Genomic DNA, 22,263 nt, shown 5'->3' with positions numbered 1-22,263 from the left:
GCCGCTCCCATTGACAAGGAGCCGTTACTGCTATATGTTGCTGCTAATGCTCGTGCGGTCAGCGTGGCTATTGTGGTGGAACAAAAGGAGGCAGGTAAGGAGCATCCGGTTCAACATCCAGTCTATTATATCAGCGAGGTACTCATTGAGTCCAAGCAAAGGTATCCGCATTGGCAGAAGCTGGTGTACGGAGTTTTTATGGCAAGCCGGAAGCTTAAGCAATACTTCCAAGGGCACCCAATTACGGTGGTCAGTTCTGCTCCTTTGGGAGATATCATTCAGAACCGGGAAGCAACTGGCCGGATTGCAAAGTGGGCTATAGAGCTGGGGCCGTACGGTTTGAAATATGTGCCTCGGACAGCGATTAAGTCTCAAGCACTTGTTGATTTCATCAATGATTGGACGGAAATGCAAGCACCTGAAGAAAAGCCGGATCATACGTATTGGACCATCCATTTTGACGGATCCAGGCAGTTGGAAGGCTCGGGGGCTGGAGTCGTATTAACTTCCCCACGAGGTGATAAGTTTTGTTATGTTCTCCGTTTAATGTTCCCTTGTACTAACAATGCAGCTGAGTATGAAGCCTTGCTCCATGGTCTTCGGATGGCTAAGGAGATGAATCTAAGTCGAGTTAAGTGCTTCGGTGATTCGGACCTTGTGGCTCAGCAAGTGTCTGGCACTTGGGACTCCAAGGACCCACTCATGGCAGCATATTGTCGTGAGGTGGATATTGTTGCAGGTTATTTCAGAGGCTATCAGGTGGACCACGTGGACCGGCGGAAAAATGAAGCGGCGGACGCTTTAAGCCGGCTGGGCTCTCAGCGCAAACCGGTCCCACCCAATGTTTTTCTGGATGTGCTGCACAACCCATCGGTGAAGATCCCTGGTGAAGAGGATTTGGCCATTCCTGATTCGGAGGCTCAATTGGTGGCAGTTCTTCATGTTATTCCGGATTGGACGCTTCCTTATCTGGCGTACAAGAACCGGGGTGAGTTGCTAGAAGATGAGATTCTGGCCCGGCAGATAATCCGGCGATCCAAGTCCATGGCTGTCATCAACGGTGAGTTGCATCATTGCAGTGTATCAGGAGCTTTTCAACGTTGCGTGTCTCCTGAAGAAGGCCGTGAAATTTTGCGGGAGATCCACGAAGGAGATTGTGGTCACCATGCCGGTTCAAAGTCTCTGGTAGCCAAAGCGTTTCACCATGGTTTCTATTGGTTAACTGCTCATGCTGATGCGAAGGATCTGGTCAGACGATGTGATGGTTGCCAAAGGTTTTCAAGACGTGCTCATGTACCGGCTCAAGAATTGAGGATGATTCCAATTACTTGGCCGTTTGCGACTTGGGGGCTAGATATGGTTGGGCCTTTCAAAAGGTCCAAAGATAAGAAGACCCACCTCCTGGTGGCGGTGGACAAGTTTACAAAGTGGGTGGAGGCAGAACCTGTTAGCAAGTGTGATGCGGCCACGACGGTTCAGTTCATCAAAAAGGTGATTTTCCGGTTTGGCTTTCCGCACAGTATTATCACAGATAATGGTACCAATTTATCCAAAGGTGCTATGAAGGAGTTCTGCGAACGGGAGCACATCCGGCTCGATGTTTCATCAGTGGCACATCCACAGTCCAATGGTCAAGCAGAAAGAGCTAATCAAGAGATCTTGAGAGGCATCAAGCCCCGGCTCATGGTTCCTTTGCAGAGAACGCCGGGTTGTTGGGTAGAAGAATTACCATCTGTGTTATGGAGCATCAATACAACACCCAACAGATCAACAGGATACACACCGTTCTTCATGGTTTATGGAGCGGAGGCGGTTCTCCCCAGCGATATCCGTCATGACTCACCTCGTGTCACGGCTTATGTTGAAGAGGACAACGAGACAGCATGACAAGATGCTTTGGACCGGTTGGATGAAGAGCGTGACATCGCAACCGCCCGGTCGGCGATTTACCAGCAGGATCTTCGTCGTTATCACAGTCGCTGAGTCAGAACCAGAGCCTTCCAGGAAGGAGATTTGGTGCTTCGGCTCATCCAAGATCAGACTGATATGCATAAGCTATCCCCACCTTGGGAGGGGCCTTTCGTGGTCAGCAAGAATCTCCACAACGGGTCGTACTATCTGATCGATATTCGAGAGCTTAAGGACTCACGTACATCAGAGGAGGAGACTAACAGGCCGTGGAATATAGCTCATCTTCGGCCTTACTATACCCGAGCCATTGGCTATACTTATGTACATACAATGTATATATTATGATTAAGCAAAATAAACCGGAACCTCAGCTAAAGCGGGGTATCTGTTCTTTTACATCATGTGAGGTTACACGGAGTTGCTCTAAAGCGGCCTCCGGTTTACCCCTTGAGTTTGCTTTGCTAAAAGCATAATGTTATATCACTTGGAGGGTTGGTCGTGTCCGAACCAATACCATGCCTCTTGATAGGCGAAAGCCACCAGATCACTTGGGGACTTGGTCATGTCTGAACCAGTCATGCCTCTTGATCGGCCTAAGGCCACAGAATAACTTGGGGGCTTGGTCGAACCCGAACCATGACCATGCCATTTGGTCAGCATAAAATGCCACAAGAATCACTTGGGGACCTGGCTAACTAGAACCATAGTTACACCTAACGGGAGCTTGGTCGTGTTTGGCCATGGTTACGCCATTTGATCAGCTTAAATAAATCTTTTTTGGCAAATGTTTTTTTTCGTTGCTTTTGCTTCATACTTTTCTTTGAAGGTTTTTTTTTTGCTTTTTATTGTGTTCTTTAAATCGACAAAGTTTTTTAACCAATCAATTGACGGAACACAGTTCACGTCAATCCGGAGACTATTTGTCCGGTTTGATCCTTGTTGTTAACATCCTCTTATGGAGTAACATGATGTTCATTATAATCCGACACGGTTTACATGGTAACCAGTGTCATATACATATACAGGAGTTGTTATTTCCTCCAATAGTGTGGGTTTGCAAAAGCTCCGCTTCAAGGTTGGCCAAGCCAACTTCACACTCAATGGTGGCAGGTATTATGTATCTCAAATTTTTTGATCATATACTTAAAATTTTGTTTTGGATGTTTTGACTTTATATATACAAACATCATATTCCGCCTGACGGTACAACCGCAGTGGCACTTAATGAATTTCTTATTTCAGAAAGTATTTTGGAAAGTTCATTACCACAGGAAGAACAAGTTATGCGCGAAGGCATATCAACATCAAAGGTATCAGCTAGCCTATTACAAGGCAACATGGTGCCCATAATAACATAATTGTTTTGCACAAAGGAGAGACAGTTTTAAAACCGGCTTCCAGTTTAAGCTTGGCCACCAGCCTGGCCCGATGGTTGTGGGTCATCCTGCGCCGCTTCAGCTTCCGTTTCTCTACCCAGTGGCTGAAAATCCACAGTTGTCCAGTCGATTCCCATCAATGCTTGAAAAACAGCTTCGTCATGGATTAGCGAAGACGGGTCAATATCAGGAGCGTAAGTATGCTTACGGATTGGAGGGATCAGGTTTTTCGATTCATGGATTGGTGCAGCTATTCGCTTGTTCTGGCTGTCATATTGGGCTTGATAATGAGACAAATCTGCTTCCTCAGCCAGTTGACAAGCTAACGGACGTACCTCCCGGTTTATGGCTCGCAGATCCGCTTCACCAAATTCTGACCCGTCTTCCTTCAAACTGGGATAACCTTGAGCCGCTTCAATAGGATCAAAATCCGGCACCCAGGCTTTTGCCCGGATTAAAGCATTGATTGCACCGGTTCGAGCAGCAGATTTCTTCAGCTCTTCAACCCGGGCAGGAAGCACTGACAGTTTCATCAAAGTATCTTGAATCAAAGTAGGCGCCGGTTTGTTATGAGACGCGGTACAGATGATCCGCTGGGCACCAGTATACAATTGTTCAACCAAGGTATAGGCGGCTTTCAATTTCTTCCGCACATCTGACCCCAAGTGACCAATGCGTGTCCCTGAAATACCATAAAAGGTTAATAAACTAGCGACTCTATAAGAAGGCAGAACCAATTCAGAAAGCAAGCTAGCTTACCAAAGATAGCAATGGTCATGGCATGAACGTGCCGCTTTATGCTGGTCAGTTCATCCGTCACTGGTTTCAGTGCAGCCTCGGCATCCTTGGCTCGTTTGATCAAAGCGGACTTTTCAGTGGCCCAATCCGCCCGTTTCTTCTTGAAGTTCTCCTTAAGTTGTTCCATGGCGCTTAAGGCACTGGCCAATTCCTCTTTTGCCTTGGAGGTTTCAGCCTGTTGGGTTTTCAGGTTTTCTCGCAGATCGATGACTTGGCTTTCTTTCGCCTTCAGCTCCGCCTGCAGGCATACAGATATATGTTTCAACAAATCGGTAGAAGGATTCAAGTACCAACCACATAACAAGTTATGCGCTTAGCACTTGGGGGCTAATGCATATTCGATCTGCATCTTTCAATCGTTTACAAAGTCCCAAGCTCAATACAAGTGTTCAACTTGGCACTTGGGGGCTAATGCATATTCGATCTTCATCTTTCAATTCTTTACAAAGTCCCAAGCTCAATACAAGTATTCAACTTGGCACTTGGGGGCTAATGGCTATTTGATCATATGTATTCTGATGCGGCAGTTTCAATTACTTAAAGTACTGGTTTAACTACGCTAAGTTGAACCGGCCCTTGGGGACTACATCAGCAAATTTCAAAGCATCAAGATTCATATTATTAAGTCCCGGTTTGAAAGGATATTTCAAATCGGCCCTTAGGGGCTAGGAGAGTCAGCAAGAATGAAAGCATACAAGCAGGAAGGAGCATATGGAAGCTACCTCATATTTATCCTTCATCATGTTAACCAGACCGGCTTCATAGTCACGGCTGGTATACAGCCGGTTCAGATAGCCGGAATGGATATCTTGGGCGTTCAGAGCAGCGTAAGCCGTCAGATCAGCATTCCACTTGCCTTTGCCAAAAGCAGCTAATTCTTCCTTGGCAGAATGTTTGGATAAAGCGACAGGATTGCTTGGCTCAGTATGGCCAGTGCCAGTAATGACAACTTCATCATCAATGGTACCGCCGGTTTGCACTGGAGCTGTTGGCTTGTCAGTAGGTTTTGCGGGACCGGTGGAGCTTTCAACCCGGAGGGAACCTGTGGGCTGATGGATAGGACCTGAGGTATCAGTAGGTCTTTCCTCAGCAGTAAGATCATCATCTGGCTGCGGTGGATCATTGGGAATGTCCTCAGGAATAGCCGCTTCAAGATTGGGTGTGGTGCCTGGTTCAAGAATGACATCTTCTTCGGCCGCTTTATCCAGGCGGGCCTTCTTGCTCGGCCTAGGTTTGGCCCTGAGAAGAATAACAAAATTAAATACAACATATGTTCTAAGGCAATATACTACAAACATCACAATAAATATAGCTTACCCAAGCACCATTTTGAGCGGTGGGAGCTGAGTAGCCGACGACTCGCCAGAAGATGAGTGGGAAATAACCTGATAATCGGAGTCAGACAGATTAAGAGGTTGACGAAAGCAGCCCACTTTAGGACAAGCACTGACAAGCGAATTAGAGACCTCGGAATGACATTTCCGAACCGGACTGTTCGGTAAACCGGCGGAGGTAACTACCTGGCCGCTGTGCCGGGTGGTGCGGCGAGCTTCGTGTTGTTGAGTCTTCATAAGAAGTTTAGGATCCAAATAAGCAAGAGGATGAGAAAATTTAACTTTCCGGTTTGCCTGACGGATTTTTTGTGAAGGCAAAGTTTCTGAATCAGAAGAGAGAATAATTACCTCTGCAACATCCGCATGGCTGGCTTCGGCATCATCCTAACAAATATCATCATCAATAAGATGCATGAAAAATAAACCAAGTGAGTCAAGCTCTACCTCAAAGTCCGTATTATCCACCTCGTCATCAGGGGCCGGATTAGAAGAGGCAATGGTTCTTTTCCCGTGGGCAGTCTTCTTCACAGCTTTAGTTTTTTGCCGGGTTGCTCTTTCTGGTTTATCTATTTTCTCTGGTTTCTCCTGCGGCAGCTTTTTTCTCCAAAACGGATCATAGCCCTGGTTATGCAGACACTGATATTAAAAACAATGACCAGACATATCAATAATAGATTTAGCAAAGAGAAAAATCAAAGTCTTACAGCTGGCGGTTTGTTGGTGGCACAGAAGGGAAGCAGGCCGGTTCTAGCGCAGATGTGCTCCGGTTCATTCAGTATCTTATGCACAGCCTCTGTGATTTCTTCACGGGAGAGCTGGAGTCTTGAATGTCGCAGTGGGTCATCCACACTATCAGTATATTCGCACATCAAACCGGAGCGCTGACTAAGGGGCAGTATGCTCCATGATATCCAACAGCGAGCAAGGTCAACCCCTGTTAAACCATTGGCCATAAAGGCTCTGAGCTTTGACAGCTGAGGAGCATATTTGCTTCTCTCCTGGGCAGTCAATCATTGAGGAAAAGGATGGGTATTGCTGAGCCGCTCCGGACGAAAGCCAGGCAAGGGATTCTCACCAGCAGGGGAGGTATCTTTGCAGTAGAACCATGTCTGATTCCACTCCTTGGGGTGACTGTGCAGCTTGGCGTGAGGGTATGTGACCTCTTTCCTTTTTTGAATCGCCATGCCACCCAACTCCGTATTAGAGCCATCAGTAAACTCAGTACGGCGGTTTAGATGGAAAAGATCTCTGAATAATTCCACTGTGGGCTCCTCTTGAAAGAACACCTCACAGAGCACTTGGAAGTGGCACATATTTGTAACAGAGTTGGGGCCAGTGTCTTGCGGATGGAGTTGGAAATCAGCTAGAACATCCCGGTAGAATTTAGAACCGGGCGGTTTAAAACCCCGGGCTAAGTGGTCTACGAAAACAACAACCTCTCCTTCTCGAGGTATGGGGGGCATTCTTTGCCAGGAGCCCTCCAATGGATGGTGTCTTAGCTGCCCAAGGCGCCAATCAGGACTAAATCGTCCAGTTGATCCTCTGTGACGCGAGAAGGGACCCAGTTGCACTCATACACTTGCTTGGCCATGATGAAATCTACAAAGTACATTGATATGTGCAATGTTAAACCGGAAGCAGATCTATCTAAACCGGAGTTTATGAAGCAACAGCATCCCGGCGGTTCAACAAGGGGACTAATGATATATGATAGATTGCTTTTTCAAAGGTGAACCGCCTATGTGGTAAAGAGGATACAGATCTAAGGCAAGAATGACTAAGGAAGGTAAAAACAGATTTCATAAGGTCGCAGTGAAATTTTGGATCTACCGTAAGACAGGAAAATAAAAGGATTTAGACCTAAAAGATCGATCTCAAAGCAATTCACAAGGGACCAGATCAGTGTTTTATGTGCATAAAGGTTTGCTTTGGTAACAGAAGATAAGCCATTATGGAGAATACATCAGGTTTGAAGTTCTATTCATGGGCTAAAGAAGAAACAAAGGAAGAACAGCGCCAGAGTCTTGATGAACTTCGACGAACGAGGAAACCCTAGAACATATCTGCGGGGGAAAGGAAAGAAGATTTACCGGAGCTGAGGAAGAAGCGGAAGGTCGCAGCGATGCTCTGGTGTGCTCAGGTTGATGCAGCGGCCAAGGTTGATGCAGAGGTCGACGGTGGCGGCGGAGCTCCGAAGCTGGGCGACGCGAGGAAGATGAAGCAGAAGGGGTCGGAGGGAAAGAGAAAGGAAATGACCCTTCGGTCCTATTTATAAAGAAAGGGATATGTCAGGCGCGAGAATCAAGGAGCCGCGAGTTTGGAAACAAAGCTGCGGCCTTAATTGTCGCAGGCTTGTTAACAGGATAAGGTTCTTTATAACCAGTGACGTCACACCAGTCTACCGCGAGCAGAGAAGATGACATCACGGCGGTTCAACAAAATACAAGAAGATGTTGAAGATGAAGATTTTTGCTAAGGATTGACATGAACCTGTTCAAATCAATTTGGGGCCTAATGTTGGGGATATTACTACTGGGCGTAAACCGGCCAGGACAAGCCGGGTTAACTTCGTCAGTAGTTGAGTGTGATAAAAGCCCATGAGGGAAGATGAGGGCTAAAGGCCCATAATCAGTTTAAGGCCTATAGCTATAAATCGGCGTCGGTATGTAACTTGTGTTATAAGTTAGGAATAGTGGAGACCGAACCGGACGCATCTACGAGCCGGTATCGGGACTCTGTAAACCAACGGGCATCACCCATGTATATAAGGGGACGACCCGGCGGCGGTTCAAGGGGAGACAACAACTCGAGACATAGGCGGAGCGTATTTGCTCCCTAGTCATCGAAACACCCATCAATTCCATCACAACTAGACGTAGGCTTTTACCTTCATTGAAGGGGCCGAACTAGTATAAACTCTCTTGCGTCTTTGTGTCCGCTTTAACCCCTTCAAGCTAACCCGTAGCGATGGCTCCACGACTAAGTCCTCTCTCTAGGACATCTGCCGTGACAAAACCACGACATCCACCGTTTAATGTAAACACGTATCCGGTTTGTGATTTAGAATCCTCCGGATCAGTGTCAAAGCTTGCATCAACGTAACCATTTACGATGAGCTCTTTGTCACCTCCATATACGAGAAACATATCCTTAGTACTTTTCAGGTATTTCAGGATGTTCTTGACCGCTGTCCAGTGATCCACTCCTGGATTACTTTGGTACCTCCCTGCTAGACTTATAGAAAGACACACATCAGGTCTGGTACACAACATCGCATACATGATAGAGCCTATGGCTGAAGCATAGGGAACATCTTTCATTTTCTCTCTATCTTCTGCATTGGTCGGGGATTGAGTCTTACTCAATTTCACACCTTGTAACACAGGCAAGAATCCTTTCTTTGCTTGATCCATTTTGAACTTCTACAAAACTTTGTCAAGGTATGTGCTTTGTGAAAGTCCAATTAAGCGTCTTGATCTATCTCTATAGATCTTAATGCCCAATATGTAAGCAGCTTCACCGAGGTCTTTCATTGAAAAACTCTTATTCAAGTATCCTTTTATGCTATCCAGAAATTCTATATCATATCCGATTAGCAATATGTCATCTACATATAATATCAGAAATGCTACAGAGCTCCCACTCACTTTCTTGTAAATACAGGCTTCTCCAAAAGTCTGTACAAAACCAAATGCTTTGATCACACTATCAAAGCGTTTATTCCAACTCCGAGAGGCTTGCACCACTCCATAAATGGATCGCTGGAGCTTGCACACTTTGTTAGCTCCCTTTGGATCGACAAAACCTTCCGGCTGCATCATATACAACTCTTCTTGCAGAAATCCATTCAGGAATGCAATTTTGACATCCATTTGCCAAATTTCATAATCATAAAATGCGGCAATTGCTAACATGATTCGGACAGACTTAAGCATCGCTACGGGCGAGAAGGTCTCATCGTAGTCAATCCCTTGAACTTGCCGAAAACCTTTTGCGACAAGTCGAGCTTTGTAGACAGTAATATTACCGTCAGCGTCAGTCTTCTTCTTGAAGATCCATTTGTTCTCAATTGCTTGCCGATCATTGGGCAAGTCAACCAAAGTCCATACTTTGTTCTCATACATGGATCCCATCTCAGATTTCATGGCTTCAAGCCATTTTGCGGAATCTGGGCTCACCGTCGCTTCTTCATAGTTCGTAGGTTCATCATGATCTAGTAGCATGACTTCCAGAACAGGATTACCATACCACTCTAGCGCGGATCTTACTCTGGTTGATCTACGAGGTTCAGTAGTATCTTGTTCTGAAGTTTCATGATCATTATCATTAGCTTCCTCACTAATTGGTGTAGGTGTCACAGAAACTGGTTTCTGTGATGTACTACTTTCCAATAAGGGAGCAGGTACAGTTACCTTGTCAAGTTCTACTTTCCTCCCACTCACTTCTTTCGAGAGAAACTCCTTCTCTAGAAAGTTTCCAAATTTAGCAACAAAAGTCTTGCCTTCGGATATGTGATAGAAGGTGTATCCAATAGTTTCCTTTGGATATCCTATGAAGACACATTTCTCCGATTTGGGTTCGAGCTTATCAGGTTGAAGTTTTTTCACATAAGCATCGCAGCCCCAAACTTTCAGAAACGACAACTTTGGTTTCTTGCCAAACCACAGTTCATATGGCGTCGTCTCAACGGATTTTGATGGTGCCCTATTTAACGTGAATGCGGCCGTCTCTAGAGCATATCCCCAAAACGATAGCGGTAAATCAGTAAGAGACATCATAGATCGCACCATATCTATTAAAGTACGATTACGACGTTCGGACACACCATTACGCTGTGGTGTTCCGGGTGGCGTGAGTTGCGAAACTATTCCACATTGTTTTAAATATACACCAAACTCGTAACTCAAATATTCTCCTCCACGATCAGATCGTAGGAATTTTATTTTCTTGTTACGATGATTTTCAACTTCACTCTGAAATTCTTTGAACTTTTCAAATGTTTCAGACTTATGTTTCATTAAGTAGATATACCCATATCTGCTTAAGTCATCTGTGAAGGTGAGAAAATAACGATATCCGCCACGAGCCTCAACATTCATCGGACCACATACATCTGTATGTATGATTTCCAATAAATCTGTTGCTCTCTCCATAGTACCGGAGAACGGTGTTTTTGTCATCTTACCCATAAGGCACGGTTCGCAAGTACCAAGTGATTCATAATCAAGTGGTTCCAAAAGCCCATCAGTATGGAGTTTCTTCATGTGCTTTATACCGATATGACCCAAACGGCAGTGCCACAAATAAGTTGCACTATCATTATCAAGTCTGCATCTTTTGGTTTCAACACTATGAATATGTGTGTCACTACTATCGAGATTTAATAAGAATAGACCACTCTTTAAGGGTGCATGACCATAAAAGATATTACTCATGTAAATAGAACAACCATTATTCTCTGATTTAAATGAATAACCGTCTCGCATCAAACAAGATCCAGATATAATGTTCATGCTTAACGCTGGCACCAAGTAACAATTATTTAGGTCTAATACTAATCCCGAAGGTAGATGTAGAGGTAGCGTGCCGACTACGATCACATCGACTTTGGAACAATTTCCCACGCGCATTGTCACCTCGTCCTTAGCCAATCTTCGCTTAATCCGTAGTCCCTGTTTCGAGTTGCAAATATTAGCAACAGAACCAGTATCAAATACCCAGGTGCTACTGCGAGCATAGTAAGGTACACATCAATAACATGTATATCACATATACCTTTGTTCACCTTGCCATCCTTCTTATCCGCCAAATACTTAGGGCAGTACCGCTTCCAGTGACCAGTTTGCTTGCAGTAGAAGCACTCAGTTTCAGGCTTAGGTCCAGGTTTGGGTTTCTTCTCTTGAGTAGCAACTTGCTTGCTGTTCTTTTTGAAGTTCCCCTTCTTCTTCCCTTTGCCCTTTTTCTTAAAACTAGTGGTCTTGTTGACCATCAACACTTGATGCTCCTTCTTGATTTCTACCTCTGTAGCTTTCAACATTACGAAGAGCTCGGGAATAGTCTTATTCATCCCTTGCATATTATAGTTCATCATGAAGCTCTTGTAGCTTGGTGGCAGTGATTGGAGAATTCTGTCAATGACGCAGTCATCTGGAAGATTAACTCCCAATTGAATCAAGTGATTATTATACCCAGACATTTTGAGTATATGCTCACTGACAGAACTGTTCTCCTCCATCTTGCAGCTATAGAACTCATTGGAGACTTCATATCTCTCAATCCAGGCATTTGCTTGAAATATTAACTTCAACTCCTGGAACATCTCATATGCTCCATGATGTTCAAAACGTCGTTGAAGTCCCGATTCTAAGCCGTAAAGCATGGCACACCGAACTATCGAGTAGTCATCAGCTTTGCTCTGCCAGACGTTCATAATATCTGGTGTTGCTCCAGCAGCAGGCCTGGCACCCAGCGGTGCTTCCAGGACGTAATTCTTCTATGCAGCAATGAGGATAATCCTCAAGTTACGGACCCAGTCCGTGTAATTGCTACCATCATCTTTCAACTTTGCTTTCTCAAGGAACGCATTAAAATTCAACGGAACAACAGCACGGGCCATCTATCTACAATCAAACATAAACAAGCAAGATACTATCAGGTACTAAGTTTCATGATAAATTTAGGTCCAATTAATCATATTACTTAAAGAACTCAGTACGATCATGGAGTCGAATGATGCGACTTTCTTTGAAGATATCTTTCCCATGAAGGATATGGCTACCTCATCTAATCAGGAGATGCCTAGTTCATCGAATCAGGAACCAGTTACAATTACCGAACCTGCCATTTCGATGGAACACTTTGAAAGTCCTGTGGAGGAGAACAATGAAGTTCCTACTAGGAGCAAGAGACAAAGGACTGCAAAATCCTTTGGTGATGATTTTCTTGTGTATCTCATAGATGACACTCCCAGTTCTATTTCAGAGGCCTATGCATATGAAGATGCTGACTACTGGAAGGAAGCGATTCGTAGCGAGATGGATTCCATCTTGGCGAATGAAACCTGGGAGATAACTGATCGTCCTTATGGGTGCAAACCTATAGGATGCAAATGGGTATTCAAGAAGAAGCTTAGGCCTGATGGTACTATTGAAAAGTACAAGGCTCGGCTCGTGGCTAAGGGTTATACCCAAAAGGAAGGTGAAGACTTCTTTGATACTTACTCACCTGTGGCTCGACTGACCACTATTCGAGTTCTACTTTCACTAGCTGCCTCGCATGGTCTTCTCGTTCATCAAATGAATGTTAAGACTGCTTTCCTAAATGGAGAGTTGGACGAGGAAATTTATATGGAACAACCAGATGGGTTTGTACTAGATGGTCAGGAAGGGAAAGTGTGCAAGTTGTTGAAGTCTTTGTACGGACTTAAGCAAGCACCCAAACAGTGGCATGAGAAGTTTGAAAGAACTTTAACAGCTGCAGGCTTTGTTGTGAACGAAGCTGACAAATGTGTGTACTATCGCCATGGTGGGGGCGAGGGAGTTATCCTGTGCTTGTATGTTGATGACATACTGATTTTCGGAACCAATCTGAATGTTATTAAGGAGGTTAAGGATTTCCTATCTCGTTGTTTTGAGATGAAGGATTTAGGAGTGGCTGATGTCATTCTGAACATCAAGTTGTTGAGAGACGATGATGGTGGGATTACATTGGTTCAATCTCACTATGTGGAAAAGATCTTGAGTCGCTTTGGCTATAGTGACTGCAAGCTCTCTCCAACACCATATGATGCTAGTGTGTTGCTTCGAAAGAATCGAAGAATTGCTAGAGACCAATTGAAGTATTCTCAGATTATTGGCTCGCTTATGTACTTAGCCAGTGCTACAAGACCTGACATCTCTTTTGTTGTTAGCAAACTAAGTCGGTTTATTCCAAAACCAGGAGATGTGCATTAGAAAGCTCTAGAAAGAGTTTTGCGTTATTTGAAAGGCACTGCAAATTATGGAATTCACTACAGCGGGCATCAAAAGTTGCTTGAAGGGTATAGTGACTCAAACTGGATCTCAGATGCTGATGAGATAAAGGCCACGAGCGGTTATGTATTCACTCATGGAGGTGGCGCTGTTTCTTGGAAGTCTTGCAAGCAGACCATCTTAACGAGGTCAACAATGAAAGCAAAACTCACAACAGTAGATACATCTACGGTTGATGCAGATTGGCTTCGCCGGCTCTTGAATGACTTGCCGGTTGTTGAGAAACCTTTACCGGGTGTCCTTATGAACTGCGACAATCAAACTGTGATCACGAAAGTGAGCAGTTCAAAGGATAACATGAAGTCATCAAGACACGTTCAGAGAAGGTTAAAATCTGTCAGGAAAATGAAAAACTCCGGAGTTGTTGCGTTGGATTATATCCAAACATCTAAAAATCTGGCAGATCCTTTTACCAAGGGTCTATCACGTAATGTGATAGATAATGCATCGAGGGAGATGGGTATGAGACCCACAATATGAGTTGTTCACAGTGGTAACCTATTCTTTGTGATCGGAGATCCCGTGAATTAGATGTGGAAGACAAGCTGTTGGTCAAATGAGAGGAGAGTATCCTTACTATTCACAATACCACTCCATGAAGATGCAATACTCTCCTAATCTGCATGACAGGTTGATGTATATCTTAATGTGTTCTAAGTGGCTTATTTAAGCAGAGATGTTATCCTGCAAAACATCTTTTGAAGAACACACCTATATGAGTCTGATTGTCAAACGTCGCAATCTATGAGAGTAGGGTTCTCTCTAGTAAACTCATGAAAGGTCACGGAGTATGACGCATAAGCTCCACCCGCGGGGAAGATCCACGGTAGCCACGTATCGGTCAAGGCTTTATGTGAAGCTAGATTCGCAGAAAACTTGCAGTTCAAGGCCCAGTCCACTGTTCAAGTTGCTTACTAGTGTAGCATAGAGTTCTAGGTGGAAGTTCAACTTAACAGTTTCCACTGCAGTACCGGTATATAAAACAATGTGTTGGAACCAAAGGCAAATTTCTGTGTGCCTCTGGGATCTGGTGGGGGATTGCTGGAATTTAGTCTATTTTGGGCAGCCCAATAACTATTTCAGAAATTCCTAATAAATCCTAGAGGCCCACTTAGCCCATTTGTGCAAGGCAAGGGATAATACTAAAATTTTAGTCCCACATTGCTAGTTTAGTGGGAGTTGGACCTCCTTATAAGGGAGGTTCTTTCCCCACTTGTACGAGCATGAGAACAAGAGGGATATCCACGCGCGCTCCTCCTTCGCCGCTCGCCTCGTCACGACGCGCCGCGGGTTGCAGGAATGAGCCGAGCTGATATCTAAATTTTTGCCACGCACGACGGGTATACGAAAGGTCACGTGGGAGTTGAAACGTCTTCTGTAGTGGACACTGAATTCGAACGGCGTGCCTCTTCGGCCGCCGCCTGTTCGCTTTGTCTCCCTTCATTGCTTCACCTCCTGCCACAGCCTCTTCGCGTCCTTCTCCTGTGCCTATATAAGAGAGGTCGCTCCTCTCTAAAGAGACACACCAGAAGATCCCCTTCCTCTCGCCACAAAGTTCCTGAGCACTGCGTTGTTGCTACGATCTTCCCCATCCCGGCTTGCGGCGTGCACCGCAGGTCGGGACAGTAGGCCTCCGAAACCGCACCTTTTGAGTCTTGTACGGGAGAAGGGTGATAAGGTTTTTGGGGAGCGCTCAGCGCGACTACTGGCTGCTTCATCACGGACGATCCGGTCGCCGACGACTACTTCCCCGACGACGACTTCTTCCCCGACGTCCACGACCTCCTCGACGACATGGCAGGCGAGGACACCGACCCCAAGTCCAGCGCTTCTACTGCTGCTGTCCCGTACGTGTTCTTGTCTTTCCTGTTAAAGGTTCTGCCGCAGTTCCTTATTCTAGTCCTTGTCCTACACATGTTAGGTTCTACTTCATATATGCTACTTGCTATACTGTCTGCTTTAGATATGATAGGCTACGGTTCATATATGCAGAAGTTATTTACCTTCTCTCTGTCAGAACGTATGACTTGTTTTATCTCTTCTATATTAGTCATGCTTTATCTAGTATTTCTATTAATAAAATCATTTGGTAAATTGCTCATATTTCCAACACGTTGTTGGTTGTTCGTCAAGCTGCAACTCCTCCCTAGGGGGAATGTATCTGGTGCACCCGCACTTGTGATGCTACCGGTGCACCGGATGCCATAGAATATTTTAAAAAAAATTGAAAAAAAATCTAGCATGTTAACACAACATCAATGCATGATGTCACAAAATTTTGTATAAAATTTTGAAATATTTTTTGAGATACAAAAATGACAAATTTGACGTCAGTGTGATAATGGGCCAAATCTAAACCGAAGTTATGCTATGTACTATTTAGTGTTGAATTTATCATTTCCATTTTTCGAGTTATGTTTCGAATTTTGACTTAAATTTTTGTGACAACCTACATTGATGTTGTGTGAGTGTGCTAAAAAAATTTCAGAACTTTTTTGACATTGTAAAAGGACAATATGAGTTTGGTGCACCGGTAGCACCACAAGCTCCGGTGCACCAGATATTTTCCCCCTCCCTAGGTCCTCAGCTAGGACGTGTGCATTATCCTACTGCTCCTCCCAATTCTCCTGGTCCCATCGAGTGCAACACGCTTCGCTCGGCAAAACGTTTCATTGAAACATTGCCCGTTGGACTGCTTCCTGCATAATCTATATCTACTAATAAAGTAAGGTGCTTTCCGTAATTTTTTTTTCATCCGTTCACCGCTAAAAATATTTTTTTTTCTATCAGAGGTGGTACTAAATTTGTATGCGTTTGTCTGCTAGAAAAAGAATTTTCGTACTTATTTTTTTGCCCACGCAGCTGTAAGACGAATTCCAATTTGTAAGAACAAGTTGTAAACTCTTTTCACACTCATTTGGAGATCAAGACTATTTGGATCATTCATTTCATTGTGGATTTTCCGCGCGTTATTGATATGATTTCCATTGGTTTATCCCTTGAGATGATTGGTTATTTTCTTATGATGCGTGAGTAGTTCCCCTTGGTGTGGGAGATGTAGGTGAGTGGTAAGAATTTGTGCCTAGTCTATATGTTGTTATTTGTGTTTGTAGTCTGATAATCTATCTAGTAAGTTGTTATACTATGGTGAACTCCATACGTGTTGTCCAATTTAAGGGCCCATGCAATATGATCTCAAGACCTACACAAGTAACACATATTGTTTAGGAAATCTACGACATGTGTAGTCTTATGATCTCTCATACTTTTTCTTTGCTTTTCTTTATGTTTCTTTGTCTATTTCTATCGTTGTTCTTTTCATACACATGTGCAATTTTCTTTGGTACACAATATACATTTTTATCTTCATACACAATGTAATATTTTTTTGATACACGTCGAACATTAGTTCAGATAGTATTTTTTTTCTTTTGATACATGTTTTTGAACACTTTTTTGAATACATGGTCATCATTATTTCAAATACACAACTCTAAATTTTTGGTATACACCTTTAACATTTTTCAAATATATTATCAAGATTTTTTGAAATATATCTTTTGTTGCTGATTTTTTTAACAGACTATACATTTTTGTACACATATAAAATAAATTGATATACATTTTAACATTATTCAATACATGATTACCACTTTTTCTCAAACAAATATTTTGAATCACATTTTACATTTTTCTTATACATCAACATCATTTTTTATGTACACGTTTAACATTTTTGTAATGCATAATTAACATTTTTTTAAAATTATTTCTTTTGATGTGTACTTGTTTCCCCACGCCTTGTACATTTTTTATACATTAATTTTTTTATATACGTGTTAACATTTTTCCATTACATGATTACTTTCAAACATATATATTGATGTCAACTTTTCTCATACACATTCTACATTTTTATGCATTAGAAGCATTTTTAATACATGTTTAACATTTTTAAATGCGTTATTAACATTAATTATTGTTTCTATATATTTGGAAATATAAATAAAAGTAAAAAAAGTGAAAACAGAACACAAAAACCAAAAATGCGAAAAAATAAGAGCTTAATGCCCCCCCGCGCTTGACCGGACCATTAGCGCATGCGCTTGAGGCGAGCGCTCCAACCTGAAGCGAGGTATAGGCGCCGCAAAGGTTGTATCTTGTTTATTGCGAGTGTTTCTTCTGTCTCGCGCGACACATTTTCACACCCGCTACAGAACTAGACCGTCCCGTTTTTTGTCTCTTTTTTCCGTTCGTTGTTTCCGATCAACATGATCGCTCATGGTGGTTTTTTCCATGTTTTTCCCTTTTCGTTTTCCTTTTTTCGGTTTTCTCTATTTCTTCAACTGTTTTCTTCAATCCTATGTTTTTCCCACCAGTTTTCTTAGTTTTTTCACGGATTTCACTGCCTCCTTTTCTTTTATTTCTTTGTTCTTTGTCTTTGTTTCTTTCTCAGTTTTGATGGGTTTTTGCTTTTCTTTCATTTCTGGTTTTCTTTCTTCGTTTTTATTTAGTTTCTTTCTTGGTTTTCATCATTTTATATATTTTTCTTTGCTTGTTCCTCGGTCTATGAATATATGGTCAACATTTTTCTATACACGTTTTAAATAAAATAGTAACATTTTTTCAATACAAGTTTAACATTTTTATAATACATGGTCAATATTTTTATTCACATTTTTAACATTTTAAAATGGTTTATTAAACAGATTACGTACAAGACTAATAATTTTTAATGCATGGTCAACATGTTTTTATACGCATTTTTTTTTCAAATGCATGATGAACATTTTTTCAAATGAAAGATCAACTATTTTTAATACATGGTCAACATTTTTCCTATATACATTTAGCATTTGTGGCTTGATTACAATGCTTCAAATTCAAGTTTAACATTTTTTAATTCAATACAAGATTATTTTTTTGATTACATGGTCATTATTTTGTATACACATTTAACATTTTCAAATGTTTACTTAACATTTTTGAAATACATGTTATATATATTTTGAACGCATGTTTAACATTTTTTTATAAACATTAAACATTTTTCAAATGCTTGACTAAAAATTTTTATATACTTTTTCAACATTTTTTCAAATGCTTGATAGACATTTTTTAATTATGTATTCAAATGTTTCGTCTTCTCGCATCGCCACCAATGATTACATGGTCAAGACTAAGAATTTTTATGAACATTTTCAAATGCCCAGCCAAGCTACCCTCCCCTGTTTCGCCTTCTCCTCTCGCCACCGCGCGCGCGCCTGCTCGCATCGCATGCCACCCCCCGCTCTCTGCGCCTCCTCCGCCGCGCGACTGCGACTGCTCCTGCACCAGCCGTCCACGGCGACGACCACCCCGTCTGTGCTCTTCCTCCGCGCAGCCGCTGCTTCTGCCGCCCTCGCGCCCGCGAGGCAGAGATTATTGTTCTCGACGACGGGCATGGCGGCGGCCGCGGGAGCCAAGGCGTCGACGCAGCCGGCGGCGGGCGGGGGCGTGTCGGAGCTCATCATGCCGCATCTCCTCAACATGTAACTACTAACTGCTCAAATCAACCTCTGCTCTGCTTGTGTTGTCCATGCATCCCAGCCTAACTTAGTCATCACTGTTTGCAGCGCAAACGCAAAAGTTGAGCTTGCACTGCCAGATTACTACTGTAATTGATAATTGCTCAGGGCATCTCCAGCCGCGCCCCAGGAAGAACTTCCCAGGCGATTTTTTCGCGCCGGCGTAAAAAAAACGGTCCAGTCGCACCCCATGAGCCCGATTTTCGCCGGCCTGGGCCGAAAACAGCGCCGGCGTACCCAGGCCAAACCCGGCGCGCTGGGGGGCGCCCGGGGGCGCCGGGGCGAGCTGTTTTGGCGCGAAAAAGCTGCGGGCCAGCCGCGTCAGCGACACGGCGCCTCGTCTTCCCCCAACGGCCTCGGTTCCCGCGGGAAATCAATGCCAAGGCTGCCGCCGGTCAGCCTTGCCATTGATTCCTCACGGGCGGCGCGTCACGGGACGGTGCGCCGACGCCTCCCCTCCCTCGCACGCGTACACACGGGTGCGGCGCGGCTATATAGCCGGTGGCCTGCACTCGCCTGTGCCCACACCAGCCCCGCCCCTCGCCGCCGCCCAGCCCCTCCCTCTATCTCTCTACCTCTCCCGAGCCCGTCGCCATGGCGGAACGCTTCCCCGGAGACGAGGCGGCGGCCAACGGCTTCGACCGCCGTTCGCTCCGCTAATAAGAGTCCTGGCTCCTGTTCCAGGGGAACATCCCGGTGCCGTCGGACATGCGCGCCGGGCCGACGGGGTGGAGACTCAGCGCCGGGGGAGTGCCCATTCCCCTGTTGCCCGACGCCGTGGCGAAGCCGAAGTACTTCATCGAGGAAGTCGAGGTCGTGCGCGCCTCCCTCACCGACGCCCAACTCTCCCTCCCCCAGTACGCCGCCGACAACCACGCGGCTTGGGCGGCTATTTCGAGCGCCGCCAGCAGCAGCGCTTGGCGTCCATCAACGGCGCGCCGGTGGTCGGTGGCCGGCAGAACAGCGAGGGGTGCCACCTGTGGTGGGGCGTCCCCGGCCGCACACTCGAGGGCGTGTTGACATACCTCGAGGGCGGCAACGACCCGCCGTTGGTGTACCTGGCGAGGGCGGCCGCCCCGGCGCAGCACCGACGCGCCGGGCCATGGGCGCCAAGGAGGTTCAGGTCCTCCTCCTCTTCTTCCTCCTCCGGATCGTCATCGCACTCCTCCGGCACTCCGGCTCTGCTCGGCGTCAAGGCCGAGCCCGCGGCGGAGACGCCGCTCGGGCGACGCACTCGCAGCGCCGGCATCGTCATCAACGAGGGCGACCGGCGCGCCTACTCGTCGGCTCCTCCTCCGCGCTTCATCAAGCCAAAGACGGAGCCGGGGCTCGCGCCGGTGAAGAAGGAGCCGGCCGCGCCGGTGATGACGGAGCTCGACGACGACGACGCGGCCCTAAAATGGGCGCGCAGGGACTCCATACCGATGGAGAAGGAGCGCCTGGAGAAGGCGAAGGAGCGCCAGTGCGCCGCCCTGCTTCGCTTCGCGGAGCGTCGACGCGGCCGCGACGAAGGCGGAGTCGTCGTCATCTACGACAGCGACGACGACGACGACGATGCGCCGCCACCAGTCTGCCATGGCGACGCCGGGCAGGGGTCCAGCAGGGGCGCCCGCGTCAAGGAGAAGAAGGCCGACGACGACGATGGCGACGACGGCGGCGACTTCAGCCAGTTTTTCCTTTAGATTAGTTTATGTATATGTGCTATGTAATGAAAATCCGCGAACTTCGCCGAAATGTGCCGAAATTTATCGTGCTTAAGCCGAACTTCGCCGAACTTCTTTTATTTTAAAACGTGCCTGAGGGCGGTCCTGGGGCCGGCGGCTGGGGACCAACTCGCCCCAGGCCCAATTTTTACGGCGGCTCACCCCCAGGCGGCGATTTTAGGCGCCCCCTGAGGGGCCAACGACTGAAGATGCCCTCATTGTTCAGTTAAGTTGAGCAAGCAATTGACCATCAAGTAATTGCTAATTGCTGTATCTCTCCAATGAACTTGGCAGTATATATATATATATATACCTACACAATTGTCCAGGTCCAGCTCGACCATTTTTCAAATCCTTCTCTAGTTATGTAAAAAAAAAATCAATAGTCTTTCACCGCATCGCTCATGGCAAATCGCTGCAGATACGGATCGTGCGCCACGGCACGGGACTTTGAGATGTACGCGCCCAATGCCACATTCGAGGACCCGCTCATGCGCGCCCACGGGTATGTATGTAATTGGGTTTGTTGTTGCATGAACTTCTCCTTCATATGATCCGTCATCCATGTTTCTTTCTGAATCGAGTTCCGTTCGATCTGATCGCAGCGTCAAGCAGATCAAATCAGCCTTCTACACCATGCCTACGGTACATATGCACCTTCATATGCTTTATTTATTCATGGATATTTATTCTTTCCTTTTGATATACATTTGTTGTTATCGCATAAACTAATCCAAAGACTCGTGCATTGTCAGGTATTCGGTGAGTCCAAGATCGTAGAGTACACGATAAAGGAAAACACGACCGGACCGGGGAAATCCCAGGTAATTAAAAGCTCATTTGGACATCATCATCTTCATCGTAGCCGCGCATATACTTTGTGTAGTAACGATGAACATACTTTACAAACGTGATCGGAATATCAATGCGATGAGTGGTGCATGAATGCAGATACTGATCGACAACAAGCAACACTACAAGGTCTTTGGCAAGGATGTCGACCTGGAGTCCCTCATCACGCTCGACGTCGAGGATGGCAAGGTCGTCAGGCACCAGGACTGGTAAGCCACAACAAGTTCGATGTTATCTGTCACCAAACCTAATCATCGAGATGCTACCATCTACTCGTAGCTAGTTAGTGTGTTAATTGTTATAATGCATATGCAGGTGGGACAAGAATCCTCTCAAGAACAGGGAGACGGTGAGCTTCCCGCTGTTGGGACGGCTGGCGCAGACGAGCCGCCGGGGAGCCATGCTGCTCACTCATGTTCTCATGGGCTTCGGCAAGGACCCCACCCCGTGATTTAGTCGCTATGATTTGGTTTCATTCTACTCCGAATACTCCTATCTAGGTGGTTGGAGGTTTTGGGATACATTTCCATAGACAAAAAACCAAAAGTAAAATTAGAGATATTGTGTACTCCAAAATTATTGTAACTAGATGATTCCCCGCGCGTTGCTGCGGGAATGTATGGTCAAAAAATAAATAGTGATGATTATGTAAAATGATAATTTTCATGGTCAGATTACTCTTTCGGTTACAT

The 22,263-nt window shown here is 45.2% G+C and overlaps 1 protein-coding gene across 1 annotated transcript; it reads left to right on the top strand.

The window, feature by feature from the left end:
• Positions 1-18,657: 18,657 nt before the first annotated feature.
• On the top strand, positions 18,658-22,226 carry LOC119270661. The gene is made up of 6 exons (XM_037552696.1): positions 18,658-18,980; positions 21,141-21,224; positions 21,325-21,364; positions 21,475-21,543; positions 21,671-21,780; positions 21,887-22,226. Exons 1-6 carry the CDS (start codon positions 18,727-18,729, stop codon positions 22,020-22,022), a joined length of 693 nt encoding a protein of 230 aa, XP_037408593.1. The 5' UTR covers positions 18,658-18,726; the 3' UTR covers positions 22,023-22,226.
• Positions 22,227-22,263: the final 37 nt, after the last annotated feature.

Source organism: Triticum dicoccoides, chromosome 3A (genome assembly GCF_002162155.2).
Source record: "Triticum dicoccoides isolate Atlit2015 ecotype Zavitan chromosome 3A, WEW_v2.0, whole genome shotgun sequence".
Classification (NCBI taxonomy): domain Eukaryota; kingdom Viridiplantae; phylum Streptophyta; class Magnoliopsida; order Poales; family Poaceae; genus Triticum; species Triticum dicoccoides.
Note: the sequence above shows the minus strand (reverse complement) of the source record. Positions and strands in the feature narration are given on the sequence as shown.